General features: G+C 47.3%; 8 protein-coding genes across 8 annotated transcripts; 4 read left to right on the top strand and 4 right to left on the bottom strand.

The window, feature by feature from the left end:
• Window positions 1–1,437: 1,437 nt before the first annotated feature.
• Window positions 1,438–2,764, top strand: EDB82DRAFT_476268 (isoprenoid synthase domain-containing protein; the record flags this gene model as incomplete). Its single annotated transcript, XM_025736300.1, has 6 exons — window positions 1,438–1,572; window positions 1,624–1,683; window positions 1,822–1,841; window positions 1,904–2,064; window positions 2,116–2,217; window positions 2,268–2,764. 6 exons carry the CDS (start codon window positions 1,438–1,440, stop codon window positions 2,762–2,764), a joined length of 975 nt encoding a protein of 324 aa, XP_025586920.1.
• Window positions 2,765–4,395: 1,631 nt separating this feature from the next.
• Window positions 4,396–5,307, bottom strand: EDB82DRAFT_556805 (uncharacterized protein; the record flags this gene model as incomplete). The annotated part of the gene is made up of 1 exon (XM_025736299.1): window positions 4,396–5,307. The coding sequence occupies one exon, from the start codon at window positions 5,305–5,307 to the stop codon at window positions 4,396–4,398; it is 912 nt and encodes a 303-aa protein (XP_025586919.1).
• A 799-nt stretch (window positions 5,308–6,106) lies between these two features.
• On the top strand, window positions 6,107–7,877 carry EDB82DRAFT_556803 (uncharacterized protein; the record flags this gene model as incomplete). The annotated part of the gene is made up of 3 exons (XM_065609679.1): window positions 6,107–6,158; window positions 6,198–6,609; window positions 6,678–7,877. 3 exons carry the CDS (start codon window positions 6,107–6,109, stop codon window positions 7,795–7,797), a joined length of 1,584 nt encoding a protein of 527 aa, XP_065465065.1. The 3' UTR covers window positions 7,798–7,877.
• A 429-nt stretch (window positions 7,878–8,306) lies between these two features.
• On the top strand, window positions 8,307–10,443 carry EDB82DRAFT_197419 (uncharacterized protein). Its single transcript, XM_025736296.2, has 4 exons — window positions 8,307–8,686; window positions 8,739–9,013; window positions 9,069–9,140; window positions 9,199–10,443. The coding sequence occupies exons 1-4, from the start codon at window positions 8,626–8,628 to the stop codon at window positions 10,228–10,230; spliced, it is 1,440 nt and encodes a 479-aa protein (XP_025586917.1). The 5' UTR covers window positions 8,307–8,625; the 3' UTR covers window positions 10,231–10,443.
• Window positions 10,444–10,656: 213 nt separating this feature from the next.
• Window positions 10,657–13,227, bottom strand: EDB82DRAFT_476264 (uncharacterized protein; the record flags this gene model as incomplete). Its single annotated transcript, XM_065608055.1, has 4 exons — window positions 10,657–11,502; window positions 11,656–12,054; window positions 12,123–12,437; window positions 13,033–13,227. The coding sequence occupies 4 exons, from the start codon at window positions 13,225–13,227 to the stop codon at window positions 10,657–10,659; spliced, it is 1,755 nt and encodes a 584-aa protein (XP_065465064.1).
• Window positions 13,228–14,661: 1,434 nt separating this feature from the next.
• EDB82DRAFT_446643 (uncharacterized protein) lies at window positions 14,662–15,973 on the top strand. Its single transcript, XM_025736294.2, has 2 exons — window positions 14,662–15,024; window positions 15,080–15,973. Exons 1-2 carry the CDS (start codon window positions 14,751–14,753, stop codon window positions 15,805–15,807), a joined length of 1,002 nt encoding a protein of 333 aa, XP_025586915.1. The 5' UTR covers window positions 14,662–14,750; the 3' UTR covers window positions 15,808–15,973.
• Window positions 15,974–16,491: 518 nt separating this feature from the next.
• On the bottom strand, window positions 16,492–17,855 carry EDB82DRAFT_502011 (uncharacterized protein). Its single transcript, XM_025736293.2, has 3 exons — window positions 17,696–17,855; window positions 17,183–17,645; window positions 16,492–17,132 (listed from the first exon to the last, which is right to left on the bottom strand). Exons 1-3 carry the CDS (start codon window positions 17,806–17,808, stop codon window positions 16,632–16,634), a joined length of 1,077 nt encoding a protein of 358 aa, XP_025586914.1. The 5' UTR covers window positions 17,809–17,855; the 3' UTR covers window positions 16,492–16,631.
• Window positions 17,856–18,724: 869 nt separating this feature from the next.
• Window positions 18,725–22,027, bottom strand: EDB82DRAFT_462473 (uncharacterized protein; the record flags this gene model as incomplete). Its single annotated transcript, XM_025736292.1, has 1 exon — window positions 18,725–22,027. The coding sequence occupies one exon, from the start codon at window positions 22,025–22,027 to the stop codon at window positions 18,725–18,727; it is 3,303 nt and encodes a 1,100-aa protein (XP_025586913.1).
• Between the last annotated feature and the right edge of the window lie 2,150 nt (window positions 22,028–24,177).

The following is a 24,177-nucleotide window of genomic DNA, read 5'->3' as shown; positions in this document are numbered from 1 at the left end:
ATGCACAGCATGTCAGGGCTATGATGTGATGTTTTCGATCGGCTATAGGCTCATGATAAACGGAAAACATTATCCTGACTCTTGCGTTTAGTACCGGCCAACCAGGGATAAAGATATTAACTTCCCATAATGGATGTAAGCCGGAAAACCATTAGAGCCTGTAGACGGGCACACATGGTGATGACTTCTATGAGTGAGTAGGATGATCATATCAAGGCTATGTTGACTCTATTATGACGATATGCGAGACGTAAGTTGTGCATCCATCACCCGGCACAGATGAAGTTAATCATGTCTAAATACCAATGGCTTATGGTATTGACACACAAAACTAGCTTTTGTCCCGCTGACGGACCGTTCCGCCACTGATCCTGCAGTACGACGTTGAATGCCATAAGCTACAGTTCATGACATAGGAATGGCATCAGAGGACGCGCAGTATGATGTTCTAGATGTTCTTCCTCGAACCCATGGCGTTCTTCTGCAAAGGGTCCCCTACCTCTGGTCAATTCATCCGCACCAATGAGCTTCGTGTTTACGCATGTGGAAAGAGACAACACAATGGAACTATCTGTAGATTATCACGCTGACAACCACCAGACGGCAGTGTTCAAATATAGGAAGTAATACCTCCTCAATTTGCGAATACATATAGATGCACGTGCATTATCTTCGGCAAAAAGCCCCTGACTGTATACCTGACGGCCGTCGTCTATGGTCGTAGTTTGGTAGAATCTACACCATCTCACTTCATATGTAACTGTTACTAAGTCATTACCGATACAGGGTTGGTTCTACCATACCACAACCACAAATGTAAAGAGATCGGGGACACGAGAAAAACTCCAGATATTCCTTCATCACGCAATCACATCATCATACTAGGCTTGTGCGGAATTTTTGAACGAGGATCTAGTATATGCAAAATTAAGCCTGCAAGTCCCAGATTGTTATAATGGGGTTTTGCTGGATGAATGGCACGTTAATCTGCTGCCGTTCGGAAGCTCCTACTGCGCCTCACCCGCAAAGCTCCTGGAAGGGTGTGCGATTAGCTCGGGCGGGAGACAGGATTGTGCAGATATCAAAGCTTCCAACTCTCTAAGGTGGAATGGATAGTTGGATACATTGCTGCATGTATTGACGCAGTCGCTTGATGCGAAACTCATATCTTCGCCGTAAAGCAGATCATGCTCGTCGTGATATTCCAGTAGAGGCGCGCATGCATACTGCATGATGAATGCCATGAAAATACGTTCCGCCGCGTTATAGCAATGCGTCCGAACTGTCCTTGTACCGGATCCTCCACGGTTCGGTCTGTTTGACTTTGCTATAATAACCAGCCCCCCTCTTAAAATGCCACTTAGATTTGCTCGGAACAAACCTCCATATTCTCTGAAGACAAGCAAAAGCTAAACAAAAACATCAACAAACGACAAGATGATTTACCAGAACAAGGAAACACAAGAGTCTAACATGATTCCTAGTGAAGCTAATGGCGAGATGGCCAGCGTTAAACTCTACAAATACGACTGGGAGCGCGCAGTTGCTATGGTGGCTGCTCAATCCGATGAGGTAAGTGAACCGGTACACCGTGTCGCCATGAAATCTGGCTAAACTTGGCAGATTGTCAATGCTCCATTTGCATACCTTGACAGTCTGCCGAATCCAAAGACTCTCGTTCCAGTAAGTTCCTTATCACAGAATATCGTGTCTTCAAAAGTATCACCAGCTCATGAGTTTCCACAGCTAGTTGATGGTCTCCACGCCTGGTTTGGCATTCCGGAAGACCAACTCGCCAAGATTCGCAAGATTGTGCATTAGGTAGACCAGACCACTCTTCTGTGAGTTTTTAATTACAGTTCCAATGTTAGTGAAGTTGAACTGCAAGGCTCATTGCGGACAGTATCGATGATGTTTTAGACAACGACACAGAGCGACGAGGCTCTCCCGCCACCCATCTCATCTTTGGAGTCGGCCACACCATCAGTACCGCACTGGTTACGTATGGGAAGATTTATGAACTGGCTTCAACTTTGAGCGACGTTGCCTACCGCTCTCTGCTTGGTAAGGCGTGCCTCGTCTGTACAATGTTGAAGTGGTACTGACGGTTTGTAGATGAGATCAAGATCTTGTACTCTGGCCACACGCACGAGTTCTTCCAGACATACAACTGCGCCCCGCCACCCATTCCAGTACATCTCAAGGTCCTGGAGCAGAGTAAGTTGTTGATCCATGAGAGCCAAGCGATTTCTAACAAGTGGTTCAAGAGACTGGCAGCCTTTTCAGAATGACATCCAGGATGATGCAGGCGGAAGCAACCAAGAACCAAGACATCAACATCAACAACTTTATCACCGTTCTTGGTCGCTACTACCAAATCCTCAATGACTTCCAGGATATTACCGACACAGCCCTGGGCAAGATCTCGTTGTCTGACAAAGATGACCTTGACCAGGGCACTTTTACGCTGACCTTGATTCATGCACTCAATGAGCAGGAGAAAGCCGGCAAAACCGAGCTGATTGAGATCATGAAGTCCAGGCGCGACCCTGACGGTCTACCACGAAAGGCCAAGGCTCGGGCTGTTGAGCTCATCAAGGAGGCCGGTAGCCTCGACTACACTAAGTCAGTGCTAGATAATGCCTATGACGAGCTGATGCGCGAGGTCATGGCAATTGATCAGGCTGCTGGCACTGACAACCAGGCCATGAAGAACTACCTGGAGTATCTTAAGTCACTGGCTGAGGTGGCAGTGACAGTTTGATTAGAGTTGATGTGGCTTACAATTCATGCAGGGGCCTAAATTAGTCTCGTTGCATAGGTGTAAGGGTTTGTGTGGTTTGAGATTTGGAGATCTATTACCGATTAGTCTACAGAGTTCCTACAGATAAGACCAATACCAATAGTCTTTAATAGAGCCGATTGCGCTTTCCGCGAACTTATCATGTTAATCTTTGTTTCCTCGCTTCTTTCATTGCATTGGATGCCTGAAGATAACAATGCTCAAGACTTCTGCATGGATTGCAAACAATCAAAGTGCCTTACTAGACCCCTTTCTCCAGTTGGATCTCTAAAACTGCATGTCTCTCTTGGTATCTTCTACCGATGGCCGTAGCTTCGATCGATTCGTTTAGCACATAAGCGGGACCCCAGACACCTGCAGGTGCTACACTCATACTGCACATTGCGTGACAGCGGCTAGAGTGCATAGCCCGCGCCGCTACACACACCCTCGACGATGACCATTTGTAAATGACCAAAGCACTTTTGGAAGACCAAGGAGGAATAAGGCCATACTAGGCAGGTTCCGTTGCATATGCCTCGGTTGTCGCCTCTAAAGCGGGCACAATGGATGACCTTACCTGCGTGCTGATCTGCGCCTTGCTCTGCAGTGACGGGCCGTTGTCACTTTGATGTCAACGTGATTGTTATCTCTTTTTGAACATTGGATCGACAATCAACCTTTGTCCGGGGAACAGACAGATTTCCTTCCGGCCTAATTCTGAGCTGCACGTCATTGTCGCATTCCCGGAGCTAGTCCTCCTGGTTATACCCGGATGCAACCCCACTCGGAACTATGAAGGGGGATCAACAAGCAGGTTCCCTGCCAACGATACGACCCTAATTTACAGGGCTCATGACGACTGCTTACGTTTATCTCGACCTAACTATTGATGACCATTGTGATAATGCACCTCATATCCTTAAACTCACTCTTTGCATGCTGACGAAACGACGTGTATGTTCCACCTTATCTTTCACTCGACGAGTCGAGTATCCTAGCAGATTGAAGGGGGTTGCGGATATCGAACTGACGTCTCGTTAAAGGTAGGACGGCGGCTATATACAGATGAAGCGTGATAATGACCGTTTACGAAATAATGTGAAGGAATAATGATGTTGCAGACGTGGTTCAATGATTGGAGTTGAAGATGCCACAAAGTTTGGACGCATGGGATAGTGGCGTTGCATTGCGTTTGTGACGATGTTCGCATAACCCAGCCGAGCACTTTATCCAAGATAGCCTCAACGCTATGTCTGCATGCGCGGAGCAAATCGCCCGTGTGTATTATTTTGACAACACCAGCTGCATCAGGGATCTACGTAAATCCATCCTTGAAAAGGGTTGGGAAAATTGAATCCGAATGCGTTTCCCAAAAACAAGCTAGATGTCATTTCTACTATCTCAAGAAGACTGCTTTCTTACACCATGTCACTCATTGAAGTCATAATCGGCAAGGTTATCTTGTAACATATCATTCACTGCCTGAACCTGCGCTTCTAGAAGAACCCATGTCATGAAGTGCTACGCTGACCATTTCCAATTTTGTCTTTTCTCGGTTCCTCCTACCACCCCGCTCACAAAACTTCGTAGCATCGATTAGAATGATCGTATTAGAAGCTGCTTCGCGGAACACGGCCCCGACGCTTCAGAAAGGGATGCCAGGCCTGTTCGGACGGTAATTCGAATGAGAGAGATGAATTGAACCGCAGGAGGTCCCTGCGAACAATTTCTTCTCGGTGAGAGAGGAGCCCTTGCACGTTTTGCTTGCTGGAAATATGACGACCGGCCAACCATTCGTTCCTGTTCTTGGTCAGTTGAACGATCATGGCCCCACCCAGCTCTGCTGCGTTGGCTGCCGGAGAGTGTACTGAATATGCCAAAAGGCCCTTATGGCCGTGATCAAGCATGAGAGAGTCTGTCATCTGCCTATTGAGCAATTCAACCATCATGTTGACACCCACTGCTGGCTGGGTGCTTGACTCCGTGAATATGTTGATGAATGTCTTCTCAGATCCTGCAAGTACCAGGAACAGGAGCTGATTAAGCGACTCGTAGACAGTTCTAACGCCGGCTTCAAAGGACTTCCACGAATGGTTTGTGTCCATACGCTCACCTTCACTGTCCACCTTTGAGGGTGTGAGCGGGGTGTAGGCGTGGTGAATCATGATGTCGATATGTCCCCATTTCTGAGAGACCTCCTCGGCCGCCTCGACGATCGTAACAGAGTTCTCACCGTCGAGGCGGAACACGAGCATGTCTGGTATCTCCATATTGCCAGCACAGGCAGCTTTGACTGCCATGTCACGGCTACTAGACATGTCGTTGACACCAAGCAGCGCGATTCGGCCTACTCCAGCGGCTGCGAAAGATGCGACTACTGATTCGGCAGCTCTGGTGCCGGCACCTATTATCATGACGGCCCGATTGCTCCAGGTCGAGTTATTGACAGAGTTAATGTCGGCGATGTTGTTGCGGGACATTGAAGGAATGGCAGTTTGGAACGTCTGGCTCGGGGCTGCCATTTTCACTTTGCTTTCTGAATGATTATTGTGAAATCTGAAACTGCGTTAGCGAAACTTGATCAAGAAAGAGCAATATGTATGGCAAATACAAAGTGATAGTGCTGAGCTTGACCAAGAGCTGTCACAAAATATTCTCAGTGGTCAAAAACAAGACTTTGGTATAGAAATCTTAGAAGAAGACTTGGAAAGATAAGGATTCGGATGCTGTTGCAATACTCCAAGGTAAAGATATTTATCAACTCATCCACCTATGAAACATCAAGTATCCATCCTAGCAGCTGATGACACACAAATTGCGTGATTATCTTACACCCATACTACTCTTCACATGCGCCATTACTCAAAGGATCTGCGCCCAACACTCTTCCCAACACTCTTCTTCTCAATTGTAAATTAGCCTCTATACATCTACGGCTGCATAATCTCGGGGTCTGTGTTCGGTCCGTCCAAATGAGGGGAAACCAGTGTCTCATGCATGGCTTCTTATCTCCATCTCGGTTAAGCTAACTATGGATGAACCGAAATTCATCCTCTGTGACATGTTGCAGATTTTGCACACATTTCTTTGATTAAAGCAAGTTGGCAAAGTATATAAAGTCCGTCTCTATTCTTGAATACTTCTATCAACACTAACACCCGGTCTATCAACTACACTCAGCACTGGAAAGCCTTTCTCCCTTTCTTTAACTTGGCCGATTTCCATAGTGAACTGGTGTGCTAGCTGTTTCCTTTGCACTTTCATCCTTCCTTTTCACTCAAAATTCATACATAACCTTCAACTCTCTATACATATACCCAAATGCCTCCTTCCTTCCAGAACGGCTTTGGCTCTTCAAATGGCCGCGAGGAACGTGTGGAATATGGCCAGCCTGATATCCACATCAACCAAGACCGGTTCCATGTTGAGTCTCCCAATGTGTCATACACCCCATCAGACATCCTCTCAAAGTACACATACAAAACAACCCGTGTTGAGAGAAAGGAAGATGGAAGGTACATGGTTGTGCCGAAAGAAACCATCTATAACTTCAAGGTTGACCGTAAGGTCCCTAAACTTGGCGTGATGCTCGTTGGCTGGGGTGGCAACAACGGTTCAACGGTGACAGCAGGAATCATCGCCAACCGCCGTGGCCTGGTCTGGGACACGCGTGAGGGCCCACGCTCCGCCAACTACTACGGGTCACTCATGATGGGGTCGACTACGAAGTTGGGCACAGATGCAGACACAATGAGGGATTTCAATATTCCTTTTAATGAAATTTTGCCAATGGTCCATCCCAATGATCTTGTACTCGGTGGATGGTGAGTCAATTCCCATGGGGAGCTTTGATTGACCTGCGAAACCAAAGTTTCTGACGCCTTGCTTCAAGGGATATCTCCGGCATGAATCTGGCCGATGCTATGGACCGAGCTGCCGTTTTGGAGCCTTCATTGAAGGTCCAAGTTCGAAAAGAAATGGCACACATGACTCCCCTTCCGTCTATCTACTACCCGGATTTCATCGCCCTCAACCAAGAGGACAGGGCCGACAATATCAGACCAGGGAGTAGAGCTTGCAGCGCCCATGTTGAAACCTTGCGCATGGATATCAGGGAGTTCAAAAGGGCCCATGAGTTAGATAAGGTTGTTGTTCTCTGGACTGCCAACACGGAGAGATATGCCCAACTGCTTCCTGGGATCAACGACACAGCTGATAATTTATTAAAAGCAATCGAAAGCGGTCACAAAGAAATCAGCCCTTCAACAGTTTTTGCAGTCGCCTGTATCCTGGAAAACGCTCCTTTTCTTAACGGGTCACCTCAGAATACCTTTGTGCCAGGCGCTATCGAACTAGCAGAGAAGCAGGGCGCTTTCGTCGGAGGTGATGATTTTAAGTCTGGCCAGACTAAGATGAAATCAGCCTTGGTTGACTTTCTCATCAACGCAGGCATCAAGCTAACATCAATTGCCTCATATAATCATCTCGGGAATAATGACGGCAAGAACCTAAGCTCATATCAACAATTCAGATCCAAAGAAATTTCGAAATCAACCGTCGTGGATGATATGGTCGAGGCCAATACTGTCCTCTATAAAGAAGGAGAGCATCCAGATCATACCGTGGTTATCAAGTACATGCCTGCGGTAGGCGACAATAAACGTGCACTAGACGAATATTACGCCGACATCTTCATGGGCGGACATCAGATGATTTCCATATTCAATGTGTGCGAGGACTCACTGCTCGCGTCGCCGCTCATCATCGACCTGGTCTTGGTTGCAGAGATGATGACCCGCATTCAATGGCGTCTTCACGGCCATGGAGAGTACAGGGGCTTCCATAGCGTTCTCAGTGTGCTGAGCTACTTGCTCAAAGCACCACTGACACCACCAGGGACGCCGGTGGTGAATGCGCTGGGAAAACAACGAGCAACTCTGACTAACATCTTTAGAGCTTGCATCGGGCTAGAGCCAGAGTCGGACATGGCGCTGGAGCACAAGCTGCTTTGATCGGTCAACTATTCAGCGACTTATCTCTATTCGCATACGGCCACCGATCATAAAGATGTTATTGGAAGATTGATAGAGTCTATTTTATAGACGCCATTCCATTAAAGTGGGGAGTTTTACAGTTGTTCATCTTACCAGTTATGCACACCACGGATTCAACATCCAGACTGGACTGCAGAATACATAAAGTCATTTCATCTTGTCTAATCAGTTGTAAATATGGCTTGTTCTATTGTTTATTTTATCAATTTTAATCAGTGCTGTTGGTTGTTATTAAGAATGATATATCGAGTGGTGGAGCTACCCTATATATTGTGGATAAACTTTGGAAGTTATCTCTGTTGGTGATAAGCAATTGTGGACACACGCTATTCCCAGCTTGTCAATTAAGAATGACTCAATGACATGCACTCCGACTGTGATTCCCTGGCGATCCCTGTCACCGAGCGTGTTACAGTTGTATTTTTAGTGACGCGACTAGAAATAAGCTTGTGCCAAGCTTGGTCAAGATCTGTGACGAGGTCAATCAACATCAACCACGTTATTTGTCTTGATGTCCACCAATGACAACATCTCGGTAGCGATGATATGGCCTCACCAAAGCGTAAGCTAACAAGTTTTATGCCCCCTGCTGTGAAGCGAAGTGACGTCAATGCTTGTTCTAGACTTGACTGGCTGTAGCTGAATCAATGTCGCACTATCTAATTCGTCAAACCCCGCAAACATGACCTCCACCTTAGCTACAGCTCCCTCGTCATTATTATTTATACTTCTCATCAGCATCAACATCCTTTCTCTATTCCTCATACATCTTTCCTATTGCCCATCATGAACAACATGTCTTCCCTTCAAGAAACTCTCACTGCCTCTGGAGGCGCAGAGTCCGCAGGTAACACAGCTACTCCACAGCAGTTCGTAATGATCTCGCTGACACCTCGCAGGCTTCATCAACGACATCATCGCCCAGCTATGGCCCAACATCAACGTCGCAGGCGGCAAGATGGTCAAGGATATCGTCGAGCCCATGCTTGAGCAGATGCTCCCTGGTCCTTTGGCCAATCTAAAGTTTGTCAAGGCCGACTTTGGAAATGAGCCTCTCAAGCTTTCCCATGTCGACGTCCACAGAACCCCGCAGGAGGGTATCAAGCTCGATATGAACTTGGACTGGGATGGAAAGTGCGATTTCGAGCTTGATGCAAGCATGGTTCCCAAGATTGTGAGTAGCTTCCACCTGTCACGATTACCAAGAGGATACTGACTACCGATTTCAGGGTATCGAGCATATCAAGCTCCGAGGAAGACTGTCGGTACTATTGTGCCCTATCACGAATGTGATGCCTTTGGTAAGTCCCTAGACTAGGTAGCAGGAGAAGACATAAACGGTGATGCTAACGTCCGCAGATTGGAGCTGCCCAAGTCGCATTCATCAACCCTCCTCACATTGAACTCGACTTCACCGATGCCGCCAACATCGCCGACTTTTCCATCATCGACAAGACCGTCCGAAAGGTCATTCTCAACGTCATTTCCTCCATGGCCGTCCTGCCAAACCGCTTCCTTGTCAACGTCGCCTCCAACAACGATTATTTCAAGACCTTCCAACCCCACCTCGGTGTTCTCCGTCTTACCGTCGATTCCGCTACAGAAATAACCGGAGAGAAGAAGAGCGGAGCTAAGCGACTCTTGCAAAAGATTGTCAAGGATATTCCCGACTGCTATTGCGACGTCACCGTCGGTGCGGAGGGAGAATGGCGCACTTCTACAATCAAGAACAAGCATGATCCCAAGTGGAACGAGACTCACGATTTCCTTGTCACGGATTACGAGCAGCAGATTACCATTGACATCAATGACGAGGATCTTGGCGGCGACGATGATATCGGTATCGCTACTACTACCGTCAAGCAGCTTCTACTAAGCGGAGGTACCCAAGAGCTCAGCCTTACTCACAAGGGCCAGCCTATCGATACCAGGGTTACGGTCCACGGCAAGTTCTTTAACTTTGTCGGCGAAACCAACAGCATTTCTGCCAACAGCCAGAACGAGGGAGAGATCTGCGGTCTTGCCACCGTCCTCATCGCCAGCGTCAACGGTCTCAACGGCAACCGCGACGAGCTCAAGCCCAGCGTCAAGGTTACATGGGGCGACAAGGAGTTTGTTACTCCTGTCAAGTCATACTCTCCTGGAACAGACATTTTCAACCCCTCCTTCGACACAGCCTTCCGATTCCCAATCACGGCTGAGCAGCTGTCGAGCCCTTCTGGTTTCCGCCTGGTGCTACAGAATGGCAAGGATGAGCAAGGAACAGTTGAAATTCCATTTAACAATGTTTCAGGCGCTGAGGGTATGGTTCATGAAGGCGATTTTGATGTTGGGTCTGGTGTGTCTGTGAGGGCCCGTGTTGCTATTCGCGGTCTTCAGTTGGCTGAGTAATGGCGTTAAAATAAAATGAGAATATGACCTATGGAGCAGTGTTGTCAGCAGCTAAAAATCCAAAATGGAGCATACTACACGAGGATGCATGCGCATACTTATCATTGACTGGGATTTACATCTTTTCTATAACAATAACTTCGTATCAAAGAATGCCAACTGCTTGATCCAAGTCTTGATCGACATTCTGTTGTGGCCTATGCATCTTCACCGTTTCATCAAAACCCCGCTGGAAGGAACTCTATGTGTAAATACGTACATTATGGTTCAGACCGACTGATGCATCGATTAAAGAAATTTTCATCTCACCCATGTCAGAGTCATCTCAAAAAGCAAAAAGCAAAGTAGTACATTCAGTTTCTATTCCAAAACGGTGTTGAATCGATCGCCTCTAGCACAGTTAGAAATGTCATCCAAGAAAAAAACCTATTTCTTCTTGAGAGTGAAAATTTCACCATGCCAGCCATAAGTCCTCGCAAGTCTCCGTCCATGTCGTCTAGCGATTTGGAAATCAATTTTTCCTTTTTGATGCGGTTCATGGAAGTGAATACCTCGTTCAACATCCAGCTCAGTCGGTTGGAAATTCCATACAGAACCATACAGCTTCTCCATCTGAAAGCCTGTTGAGCCCATGGCGTGAAGAAAGTCGTTCCATGCGATTTCACCAGGGGTGCTTGTTACATCAGGGTTGAAGAACAAAGTGCGGAAGACTTTGAGGGCTCGTGCGTCTACTGCGAATGTTGGCTGCTGATCAACAGTTTCAGGCTCCGGGACTTCAACAGTGCGTGTGTCGCCGTTTTGTGTCTTTGATGGTTCGCCCTTGGTCTTGGCTTTCATCTTTTTTGTAGTCTTGTCAATCTTTTGAGTTGGTTGCTCGGACTCACCCAGGAACAAGTTGGATAGTGGGCGGTTAAGAAACCAGAGGTCATAGTCAGTACTAGGCTGTCCCTTTTTGTTCGACTGCTCGGGCTCTACCCACTCTGCCGTCATTCGCAGACTGCGAGGCTGGGAAAGCAGACGATAGAGGGCAAGGTCTCTGAATTGGGTCACGTTGGCTTCTTTCAATCGTTCAAGCTCGGCCCAAACGATATCCAGATTCGCCTCAGCCTGTCGTAAAGCGTGTACCGTGTCCTTGGTTCGACGTTTTTCATACGGGTATTTAAACTTTCCACCGGTTGGATTAGCGATCCGGCCCAATGGAGCCACGGGGATTCGTCCTCCTCGAATTATTGTTCCAAAATCTCTCAATGGCTTCAACCGCTTCTCGTGTTCCTGTGGGTACTCAAGAGAACGTTGGTGGAACATTTTCAGATTATTATAATGTCGGGCCCAAGGTTGCCAAAGTTCAATCTGCTTCGTACATTACGATAGAACAGACAAGTAACTCAGATCCTTGTAGACTCGAGCGGAGATGAGTTTGTCCACCTCAGGCGTGGTCTTCAAAAGGCGTTCGAGCTCATCAATCATGGTGGATTGCCTTATCCACGATTCTTCGTCCAAGCCCAACATCTCCTTGAGGTATAGTAGTGAATTTTGGTCTTCAGTATAAAAACTGCGCGGACGACCATCATACACGGAGCAGCCGTCTTCTTCGAAGGGCCAAGTGAATCGGTAATAGCACCATTTCTTCAATGGATAGGAACATTCGAACTCGACTGTAAACATTTTTATCGCGTCGTTTGTCGCCTGCCGCAGACAATATAGGAAGCAAAAGAGAGCCTCCTTGTATTCGTGAGGGAGCTCCTCGGTGAGCTTGATCTCGTCTTTGTACTCCCTCTGAAGCTCAGCCAACTTTCGTGCTTGCCGGTACAGTCGAGTCATAATCTCGAGTCTCTCATAGCTTCAATAGCGATTCAGGTCACCATCGAGCCCCAGAGTTTTTCCTCGTTCACCTTGTGAGCAAGAGGGTGAGGTTTGCCCTTTTCATCGGGCACGGATTCATAAGAATGGTCCATTTTCTCGAGCATCTCGACTCTGAAATATTCCGGGTCCTCGCGTAGATACCAAATATGATCTTCCATTGCTGACATATGTGCCTTGAGGAGGGAAGTCAGACGATTAAGGTCAAGGTCAAAGGGGACTTTGTATGGTGCCTCGAGAGCCATGATCGCCATGGAGGTGTGGCCCAACTCATCAATGCCAGTCTTCAAAACTGGCTCTAGCTGAACGGGATAGTCACTGCTGGTCAACTTATCTTGTGGGATTTCCTAAAGGATTTGGTGGCAGCAGTCAATCAGGAAATTAAGATTCGGACTTGGGCTCTGAGAATGAGGAGTCCTTCGCCGACCCAGAACTGTATACCTTCATAAATCCATCCTGCTTCATCCGAGAAGGCATCAGCCTCCCAAGGCACCATCTTTCCATACTCCTCGGGTGTTGTAACACCATTCAGAATCATGGTAAGCTCATCGATACAAGGAGGATTCAACCCCCCTTCAGTGACTTGACCAACGTGCATGGTTTCCATGTCAGCCGCGGCGAAAATCGGGAGGATGTTTCTACCACGTGCATTCAACGGCAGAAGCATCAGTTTGGTTGCGACAAGTCTTCTTGGTTGATCTGAGGCCACATGAACCAGTCTTTGTAAGCGGAACCTTTGAACGAACTTCTGTCTGTCTGGTGCTCTGGTTGAAAGGCTTGCCAGTCAGCGTGATGTTGTTTGGGCATGCCCGGCCAAGCTTAGAGGAGAATCTGAAGTCTTTGCTGGCGCGTCGTCTTGGTCCATCGTTTCTGTATAGTCGCCTCATGACGTTCGAGTATCTCATTAATATTGTATCTGGACAATATTCACTCAGAACACACTTTGGATTCTTTCCCGGCTTGATCAGGTGATGGAAACTGGGGTAGGCTTGTTTTCTGGAATAATTTCGGTACCATTGTGCGGAACTTATCCTCAAATACTAAAGAGTTTCCCCTCTTCCATTGCCGTGATGTTTGTATCATCTGGAGCAAGATCGCCTCGACTTCCTCATTGTTCGGCCAGTATGGATCTTCCATAGTGTCGTTTAGAATTGTACAGTTGAATTGGCCGTGAAAGAGATATATACGAGGTGGACAGGGTTATGTTGGGCTCTCTGGTATGCGTTGTTGAAAGTCAGCTTGGATCACGTGTCAGCAAATACAGCGTCGTTATTAGGTGAGTAATCAATGACGTGTTGACTGGCTGAAAATATGGAGGTTCGAAGGCAGTGTGAAAAACATTGACTGAGTTGAATTAACTATGGGCTACAGCACTTCAGGCTCTGTGATTTACCCCCTGTAACTATTCCTAAGTCTCCTGCGCTCTGGATGTCTGTCTCGATGCTTTCTTTCAGCGGCTGTAGGTTGACCTTGGTGCTATCACCTTATAAAGCCCTTGATTATCATCGCCTAGGAGATCTTCTCAAATTGATCGAGAAATGTCATCATGTTCTCCATGAACTAGTCGAAAGAACAATGTATAATTGTTGTCAATTAGTTGAGAGTGCTGTTATAAACTGAGTTTGTCATGGAGAAGAAAGTGAAGATATTCCTAAGAAGCATAGGGTAAGAAAGCGCTGTAATGCATTGATAGCATCTGGTTCTCGCCAGGATAGCGCACGGTTAGCGCTAACAAAGAATTAATTAGTACAATTTCGACAATACGAGATTTGTTTCAGAACCCTGTAGGTAAATCTATGCATATCTTACTTGGCCTGCCGCAACTCTGGTACAGTGGGTAACAGAAACGCTGGCCTTAGATTACAAAAATGAACTGTCTAAACGTACTATCTACGTTGTGTAAATTGCACTAATAATATTGTCTCTCATGCTTCCCGCGGGCAATTATTCTGATACCCTGAGGATTGATCGTATACTAGTCTAGTTACAGAGAACTTGGTAGTCAAATCACTGAGGGATCCAGTACCGATGAACCGCTATCTTATTGGATCCATAAGTATTTCCTTTTTTCCCGTAAATATTTCCCATCAAGATTCTTGGCGACCACCTCTTTTCCAACGTTAGCCTGTTCTTTCCAAGTCACGAGTCGTAGAAAGCATCCCAAACCAGTAAATGAAGAGGACGATCGTGAAACAGAGCACTAGCACGGATCTAGTTCCACCATTCGGGCTTGCCTTTTCCTCGTGCGGAATCTAAAATTAGTACTTGGCGCTGGCTTAGCCTTATGTAGCAGAGAAAATGGGGTCCGTGTTCTAGAACGATGTCAAACTCATCTCGTATGTAGCCTTGGAGTTTAGCTCTTTGACCGTATTTTTACCTATCCGAGCGTGGCAATCTTTGTAGTCTAACCGGCAATAGATATACAAGCGAGAGCTACTACCCGTCGATGCTATACAAGGTGATCCTAGTCGCAAGGCATCGCCGACAGACTAACGAGACTTGCCCCAGACAAAAGAATTAATAAAAGCCGATGGTCTGCACCTTTCCGAAACTTTCATCATCACTTCAGCCACCCTCGTTAATACCACTCACCATATACAATCGCTGGCTCTGCCTTAACACATTTGTTGTAATTAATTACTTCTTAACGACTACCGATCATGAAGTTCTTCGCCGCTCTCACCGTTGCCGGCGCTGTCGCCCCGGCCCTCGCCATTCCCGCTGCTCCTTCAGCTCCCGTTGTCCCCGATATCCTCGGAACCAAGGCTTGCGTTGCACCTCCCAAGAGAGTTGAGTGGCGCGAACTCGGTGCTGCCAACCAAAAGGCCTACATCGACTCTGTTCTGTGCTTGAAGACCAAGCCTTCTCGCATTGGTCTCAAGTCATCTCTGTACGATGACTTTCCCTACGTCCACTTTCAGCTCAACGACTGGAGTCAGTATTCCCACATCCGATATAATCTCTGTTTCTGGCTAACTTGTTATAACAGTCCACGGCGGTGCTCCTTTCCTTCCTTGGCACAGATACTTTGGTGTCATCTACGAGCAAGCTCTCCGCGACTGTGGCTACAAGGGTCCTGGAACATACTGGGACTGGACCAAGGATGCCGAGAAGGGTCTTTTGAGCTCTCCTCTCATGTCCAAGAACGCTTTCGGTGGCAACGGAGATCAAAATGATATGGAATGGCCAGGCAATACCGGCCTCCCGTGTGTCAGGGATGGCCGATTCTCTAAGCTCCGACCTGAGTACCTCGAGGACGAGCCCAAGGTTCTATCCAAGGGTGGTCACTGCCTTTTCCGCAACATGCCCGAGGTCACTGAGCCCGAGGCTTACAAGATGATGGTGCCCCAGATCACCGCCAAGGGCATCAATGATCTCCAGAAGGCTGGTAACTGGTCTTACTTCCACACCGCCAACGAGGGCGGTCCTCACGGTACCATCCATGCTTCTCTGGGCGGAGAGATGAACCCTACTACTTCTCCCAATGAGCCTCTCTTCTTCATGCACCACGCTCAGATTGACCGCGTCTGGTGGCAATGGCAGCAGAAGAAGGCTAGCCGCTTCTCCGAGTACGATGGTGAGGGTATGCACTACCCCAAGAGGGACCGAACTAGCGTCAACCTTGACGATGTGCTTCCTATGTTCGGCCTTGCCAAGGACGTCAAGGTTAGGGATGTTATGAACCCCTCCAAGGGTCCTCTGTGCTTCCGCTACTAAGCATAGCTTAATTGAAGATGGGAAGTAGCATGGTGGATGCGTAATGCAACGCTGGCGATAACGAAGAATGATACATGGCAGTGATCATGATATTCGTTTTATAAAAGTACAATACGTTAATTCCGTCTCTGGGAGACAATCTATATTTGATAAATAGAATAAAGGATTTTAATTTGACATTTATTATCATTATAACATCTTGATGTCTAATCTGTTATCCCAAACAAGGCAAGGTATGAGTGTATGCATGCGTTGTCTTTTTACGGTACACAGAAGTACGGCAGTATGGGCCTCCTGCCCTCATTGATGCTGTTACAGGTCAAAAACTCCTGGTCCAGACAGGTACTACATCGAATTACTGTTGATCACAGGGCTGCTTGGGGCGTCGATCACGGACCTTATTCCCGAAATAACGATCAGCACGCACTGGCGTTGAACCTTGTGGCTTTACTGCACTCAACCAATTTTATCTCGAACTACTTTGGACTTCTGGGGTACTAATGTCAAACTTGGATCTCATTCCACGATCGCCAATGAGTTACCAGACACATGAGTAAGTAAACGATTGCTTACTTTGTCGTACATGACGCCCTGTGGTATAGATCCAATGGGGGAAGGCATATGTCCATGTCACTGAGGTTTACCTGATCATTTCTTTCTTTCTTGAGAGGCACTTCATGCTTTCCAAACACAAGACTCTTAGTTGTATATTACTATTACTATAATTATTCTTCCCATTGCCTAAACACCATGCATACTCTTAATAATCCCCAACCCAGCCAATATTTACCATTTCCGCATGCAATTACATACTATATAAACCATTAACTATCCAAATCACGAATACTTCTCACACTCTGATAACTGAAACTATTTCTAGCATCAAGTTCAAAGTTCTTGACTGACGGAGCCCTCTGGCCCTTTTCTTCGTGCTTTTCCAAATATTCCTTCAAGCCTCCGTAGAAATTCCTCAAGCATAGCATGCCAAAGATAGCAGTCGCCAGCAGGAACACGGCGGACATGAAAGCATAGCAGGTCAAGATATCGCCCGTCGCTCCGAACATCCCCCATTCGGTCTGTATCCGGACAATGTTGAAGATGAAGTAGGCTATGCTGACAAGGAAGATGATGATTGACACAATCATGCCTATACGGTTTTCAGTCTTGCTGAATACTATTGATAGAGTGGTGATGACAACAGCGACTCCGAGAAGAACCATGCGAACGATGAATTCGATTCCCATGCCTCGAAGTTGGGTGACACCGTACAAGACCTCGAAGCAGATGATGAAGTAAATGACCACCTTGGCAAACATGACAAAGATCTAGTTGTATGTTAGCTTGAAATTTGACTGCACAAGACTTGCGTACGTACTAAGTGAATATTTCGAATTCTTCTCAACTTTGCATCCGCACCCACATTACGATATGCTTGCCAGTCGAAATATTGTTTTAGGTACCAAACACTAATGACGAGAAAGATGGTGCAAATTCCCACAACAAAAGGCATGGCAAGCAAAATACCGCCAACGTCTTCCCAGATGGGCTTGTCCAGGTGAACCAAAGAGTCACCATTGGCATCAGTGGAGCCTGACAGGGAATCGATACTCTCTCTCATCTGCTTGCGTTGATAAACAGCCAGAGGCAGGAAGCCGGCGTTGAGCAAACAGGCAAGCATGGCCTGGGCTGTGCTCTTGAGGCGAATGGCATCGATCATGAAAATGAGCTGGAAGAGAAAGCCAAATATGAAAATGGCCAAGTTGGCTGGGATTGTGTATCCTCTTGGGACTTGCAGCACAGTTGGCTTGAGGTAGTCATTCCAATTGATGACGAGGATTCTGGACGACGTTAGTGATGAACAAACAAAAACAGCGGTAAAATTACGAACCCCTGAAGAATGGATACGGTAATGCCTTGCAATAGACCGATGGTGAGAAAAGATACGACGGACGGCGCATGCTTCACCTTGTTGGTGATATTTGATACTGTATCTGCAGCCATTGTGTCTGTATGCTACGTCGTCTCCTCTGACATCAAATTGATTGATGTTGATGGAATTTAAAATAGACAATGGAAAGAATTGTCCGATTTTTATCAAATACCGCCGCTAGTGCCAAGAACGTCACTATTGCCGTCTGTAACTAGCAAGGGTTCATCTGGAATATTTGGTCCTGACCCGCTAAAGACTCGTATTTCTCTAGCCTTGTTGTCAATTGTCGGTCATAATATTCTGAAAATGACCCAGAAAGTTGGTTAAACAAGACCGGCAACTCCGAGAATTGTGACATTACAATGGTCTTTCTTTTTTTCCATCTCCAATTGTTGATACAGCATCGTGTATACTTTCATCCTCTCACAAACCCTGGTAATCGTCAAACTTTGGCGAGAACCAGTTGCAGAGGCGAGTGGGTTTCAGAGGCGTTGAACGTTATGCGTGCATGGGCCCTGGTAAGGAACCAACACTAACTTGGTGATCCCCTTTCTGCACAGACGGCATCCCTGTCTGTTGTTATCCACAGTGCAAGCCTCTTTTTCCAGTGAGAAATATCACCGACGGAATTGAGGCGAGCATCTAACATTTGCCGTGCCCCATGACCCATAATGAATCTGTCATTTCCATGTGCCGAAGCTGAGAGACCAACTTCTAAGGCGAAGAGAAAACTCAAAAGGCTCCGACTTCACGATCCTGGTAGAGTTCGGACGAGACGCTAACTAGCATGATCCTTTGAAGCCATCAGCTCGCTTGGGAAAACAGCGGAAATAATGTCAGAAAGTCGTTACTATCCACTTTATTCGTCCATTGAGAATTGAGGTAGACTCGCATTGGGCAAATTGGGTATCATCTCATTCTCGTTTATTAACGCAGTACTCGAGATATCACTCTAATGTCGAACTAAAGAACACCACCCAACAACCATTACCAAGCTATTCTAGCCACGAAAGACTCTGGATACTTTCTCACAAAGAACTTTCTAATCTCGTCCACCAACAGAATACCCAATCCAAGAGGAATAGGAATGAACCAAAACTCAATCGGCACAGACTCTGTATCGAACAATTTCTGAATTCCAGGTACCTCGGTGACAAAAATGGCAATGCACAAACTGATAAGCATGCTGAGAATCAACCAAGGGTTGCGATGAGCCTTGCTCAAAGGACTAGCCTGGAAAATACTCAAGCGACGGTTTCGCACAGCGAGGATGTTACCCCATTGAAGGAACACGAGTGTGACAAAGTAAACACACTGGCCAGTGTTGTTGAACTTGATGAGCTCATCCTTGGTGTAGCCGTGATAACCCTCTGAGTAACCTTCAAAAAGGAAGAAAAGTTCCGACACGGGCATCTTGGCGTACTTCCACATGTAGAGAAAGAACATGGAGTGCGCAGTGATGGTCTCCATGAAACCAGTGAATAGGTAGGCTTGGGTGTAGATCTTGGTGTTGATAAGATGATCGCGCTTGTGGTTGCGAGGAGGAAGAGATAGAAGATCGAATTCCTCCTTCTCCATGATAAGTGAGAGACTTAGGAAAAGATCGGTAAAGACACAGATGATGATCATAAGGAAAGCGCTCAGAGGGAGAGGAACACCGAAGAAGACGTTGAGAATGACGGGCCAGATCTCGGACCAACTACCGGCGGGAAGAAGGTAGGAGATGACCTTTTGGAGGTTCTGGAAGACGAGACGGCCGAGGCGCATGGCGTCGACAATGGAGTCGAAGCGATCGAGGAGGACAAGATCGGATGCTTCAATGGCGACGTCGCTTCCGGTAACGATAGCGACACCGACATCAGCAGCTCGAAGGGCAGGAGCGTCGTTGACACCATCACCGGTGACAGCGACGACGTTATCGCGTTCACGAAGCTCAGTGACGATACGAAGCTTCTGTTCAGGCGTGGTACGAGCAAAGACAATCTCCTCATAAGCACAAACGACATCCCAATCCTCTTGACTGAGTCTGCTAAGGTTGGCACCCTCAAGCAACAGACTTCGCTTGATGATCTCAGCACGATCACCTTTTCTTGGCTTCTTGTTCTTCTTTTCCTCGTTACTTGAAGGTGTACCAGGGTAGAGAGAGTCGATAGTGTCAGGGTCCTGCTGGCATGAGAAGATACCAGTGTTGCGAGCAATTGCAGCAGCGGTCAAAGCGTAGTCACCAGTAACCATGAAGAAACGAGTTCCAGCGCGTCGACATTGCTCAACTGTGGCAGGAATCTCGGGACGGTGAGGGTCGATGATACCGAGCATACCAACGATGGTGAGGTCTTGGATGGCAGAGTGTGTGATCTCGTCACTAAAACTGTTGGTACCGGCAACAGAGCGAGGTGTGATGAACTTTTCACAAAGGACGATGACACGTTCCGCACAGCGAGAGGCTTCATCTTGGATCTGCTGGAACTTGATGCGTGCGTCGCGGGTAAGGGTGACAACGGAGTTGGACTCAGCGGACCAGTACTTAGTGCAACCAGCGAGGAGGATATCAGGAGCACCCTTGATGATAACCCGGTAAGCACCTCTCTCATTGCCGGACTGGAAGACGGTCAACATCCATTTGTTCTTGGAGTTGAAGGGAACTTCAAAGACGCGAGGCATGGTCTTTCGGAGGCTATCTCCAGTGGGTCCAGATGCAGAGAAGCGGAAGACAGCGCTGTCTGTGGCGTTACCCATGATAGAACGCTCTTGAATGGGAAGATGGACGGTTGTTGGGTCAAATGATGCATCATTGCAGAGAAGAGCAGCACGCTGCAGAGCCATTGAAGGCTCACCCGCTTCCTTGCTATTGACAAGGTACTCAAACTCATCCGAAGACTCAAACTTCTTGTCGACAAAGGCAACAGAGCTGACAAACATCTGGTTTTGAGTGAGAGTACCAGTCTTGTCAGAGCAGATGACGTTGACACAGCCCAATGTCTCAACAGTTGATAGACCTTTGGGGAGGACGTTGACAGCCTTCATGCGGCGAGCCACCATCATAAGTGTCAACGCGACAGCCACAGGCATACCCTCAGGAATGAAAGCGACAACACAAGCCATAACGTTGACAAGCATTGCCGGAACACTCATGTAGTCGGGGTGATCAACGCGAAGCCAACCAACCCAAGTGAGGAGGATAGCAAGTGCAAGGACGATAGTCATAACAACGATAATTGTGACAAAGCGGGTGATTTCCTTCTGGATCAGAGCAGCAGAGTCCTTGACGCCAGAGGTAGAAGTTGCGATGCGACCCATGACAGTTCGACCACCAGTGAGGATAACGATACCGACACCATTACCGTTCATAACAGTAGTTCCCATGAAAGCAATGTTGCGACTCTCGAGGAAGTTGGCATCGGTTGCATCAACCGCACCCTCAATCTCATCAGATTCTCCAGTGAGGACAGAACGGTCGAAGCGGATGTCACCAGAGTGGCTGATGATGCGGAGATCAGCAGGGACCTTGTCACCGACTTGAAGATGGATGACATCGCCAGCGACAAGGTTGATGGTTGCCAAACTCTTGAGTTCTCCATCACGCTTGACCATTGCGAAAGATGGCAAAAGGTCGAGTATAGAGTTCATAGTCTTGGCGGTAGACCAATCCTGAAAAGCGGAAAATCCAGCTTGGAGGAAGATGACGATGAGGATGAGAACGGCGAGAGATAGGTTTTGGTTCGAGGGTGGGTTGCTGAGAGGTTGCCAGCAGAGAAAGAAGACGATGGCTCCAACCCAAAGAACGGAACAGAAACCACCAAAGATGTACTTGAGAGTGCGCTTGATGTAATTCGTCTTGGGATGAGGCAGTGTATTCTTTCCATCGCGCTCCAATCTCGTCGCAGCCGCACTCTCAGAAAGACCAGAGTCAGCGCTCACATTGAGCTGCTGACACAACTGCTCTGCCTGAAGCTCATGGTACTGAAGCTTGGAGAAATAATCCTCATCAGTCTTTGGTTTGAGACCTTTGGAGTCTTCGGTATCGGGCTCGACTTGTTTGGCTTCGGTGACTTGGATGGATAGAGTGCGGTACTCGATTTGGTAGCCTGAGTAGGGAGAGGCAGGGTGGATACGGCTTCGTGAGCTGGAGTGCGAGCGACGACGAGAGAGGGAACGAGAACGAGTACGGCCGAGACGGTTTGCTTCGGGGTCCTCACGGCCGCGATCAGGACCGTCTTGGAAGGTGATGCGTTGATTATGAGCGGATTCAGGATCGAATTCCTTTGTACCGTGGATGTCTGGGTCTGCCATTGTGACGGTAGTCTTTCTGCAAAAGAGCTTGAGAATGGGAGAAGGGTAGAGAAGGAGCGAGAGTGTAAGAGTGGGTGAGAGAGTCAATGAGTGTAGCAATTCAAGTGATATTAATACAAAACAATAGAAAAGTCTAGACAATTCCAAAAGATCTTTACTTCTTTCATTCTAATTAGAGGAGGCCTCTTCTGCTGTTCCTATTCAGTATGGTTTGGTCTCCTCAGCAGTATAAATGCCTCATGCATTGGGATGAAAGGCCTTATGAAACAGGTTGTAGAGTCAAGTGAAGCTATACAAGATGTGTACCAAGACTGCCAGCGAGAAAGTCGTGGGGTTGAAGGTAGGGGCGAGTATGCGACTACATGTGGCCTACTAAGGGTCGAGCTTACGCGCAGGGCTGCGCTGAGGGGGTAGGAAATGAGAATGGGTAAACTAACCGTTTATGGGCACAAGCCAGTTTCGATTTGTGATATCACCGCTGTTCGACTCAGCCCCTTTGTCAATGAGGAGAAGGGTGAAAGCTCCACCAGTAGGTATTTGGCTCATATCATTTGCATGATGTTTGACTTGGGTCGACCAACAGAGGGAAAACAAGGCTTGTCTGACATGGAACAAGTCCAGTCCCCAACTAACCAAATTTGACACAACGGTCAAAGGGAACTTTTGGAAAGGTGTCCATTTTTACCAACAGCGCGTATTTTACAGTTACGAGTTACGTTACCAGAACCCAGATTCTCGGATTTGGTTCCAGTGGCAAGGGTTAGTCAACGGGGAGAAAGAGAGAGCGAAAGAGAGAGAAACAGGTAACAGAAAAGGCACAGAAAAATAAGGTGCTTAAATTAAGCATTTTGGACGTGGGTGTAGCCGTCTTGGCATGGCCATAGCTTCTTCGTCTTGTTTCTCACCCCCTTGACACTTGTTGGATCGGGATACCATTTCCGGGAGTGGCAGTGTCTCAAATGCAAGGACAGTCACAGTGGCAGACAAACCCTTATTCAGGCTAGGCTTAACTTGGAATGAATATCGTCATAAACTTGACTCTTTGCGCCCGTCATTTCAAATTCCCTCATACTTTACTTCGCGAACTGACGAATGAGATTAGGATCCAACTTTTGCTCACCGACTGTGCTCAAAGACAAAGACCATCTGACCCTTTTTTTTTCTTTTTAGGACCATGTCGAGTTGACAATAACAAAGGATTTTCGCATGTGCCTCCTCCTCTCTGTCTCTTTTCCCCCCATCTCTCTCTCCCTTCCTCTTCTCTCTTGTCTCACAAGGTCCAGACCATTCTGACTTGTCCAATTCGGAAGTTCCCATTGCAAATCTGGCATTTTCGTTTTCTTACGACGCGACCAATCACTCGTATTCTTTTTCCCACTGACGTCTTCCCTACCACCCATCAAACTTTTCCCCCATGAGAAGCCGCTCAAACCGAGCGCCGTTTTAACCGTCAAACGCTATCTAAATATGGGAACAACAGAACCCTGAAGCCACCACATGCTCATCGTAAATCTGGCGGTCAGATGTTTGCAGGGACGCGTCATGCAGGGCTGATTGGAACATGCGTGTCATTGTAGAGGAGATGAGATTGTTCGAGATCTTGGGTCTTTGGGAGTTTTCGGACAACGTAGCATCGAATATCCAGGTTTCTTCTGTGTCTGTGTAGACCCTTGTACTGGTGTCATTCGTGCCTGCAGAGCCAAGCATTTAATTTTCCGATGGGTTGGGGCGCTAATGAATCCACGAACCCACCTTGTTGATGTCGAGACGAGATTCCCATGGTTTTGGTGCAGGGTTGTGAGCAATCTGCCGAGGCAATACTTCCACATGCGACACTTCATAAACCCTAAAAGAATCTGTTGCCCACCCTTTGCTTTTCTTTTCGTCTCTTTTCGTCTCTTCTCCTCTCTTCTCCTTCGTTCAAGTCAGACATTGGAGAGATGAATTGAGGGCAATCTCGTCTTTTCTTTCGTATGTGTGTGGCGATGTTCTCGTGTAAAGAGTTGATAGTGTGTACGTGTGTCGCATATGAGATTTCCTGAGAAATTTTTACGTCGTAGGTCTCTTCCAAAATTGAGGAATGCTAGGTGACTGTCTTTTCGTTGGAGATCTGAGTCCGGTGATGCTAGCCTCAGTCTCCAAAAAAAGTG

This window comes from Fusarium venenatum, assembly GCF_020744135.1.
Source record: "Fusarium venenatum strain MPI-CAGE-CH-0201 chromosome Unknown EDB82scaffold_2, whole genome shotgun sequence".
Lineage (NCBI taxonomy): Eukaryota > Fungi > Ascomycota > Sordariomycetes > Hypocreales > Nectriaceae > Fusarium > Fusarium venenatum.
The sequence above is the reverse complement of the archived record's forward strand: the minus strand, read 5'-3'. Positions and strand labels throughout refer to the sequence as shown.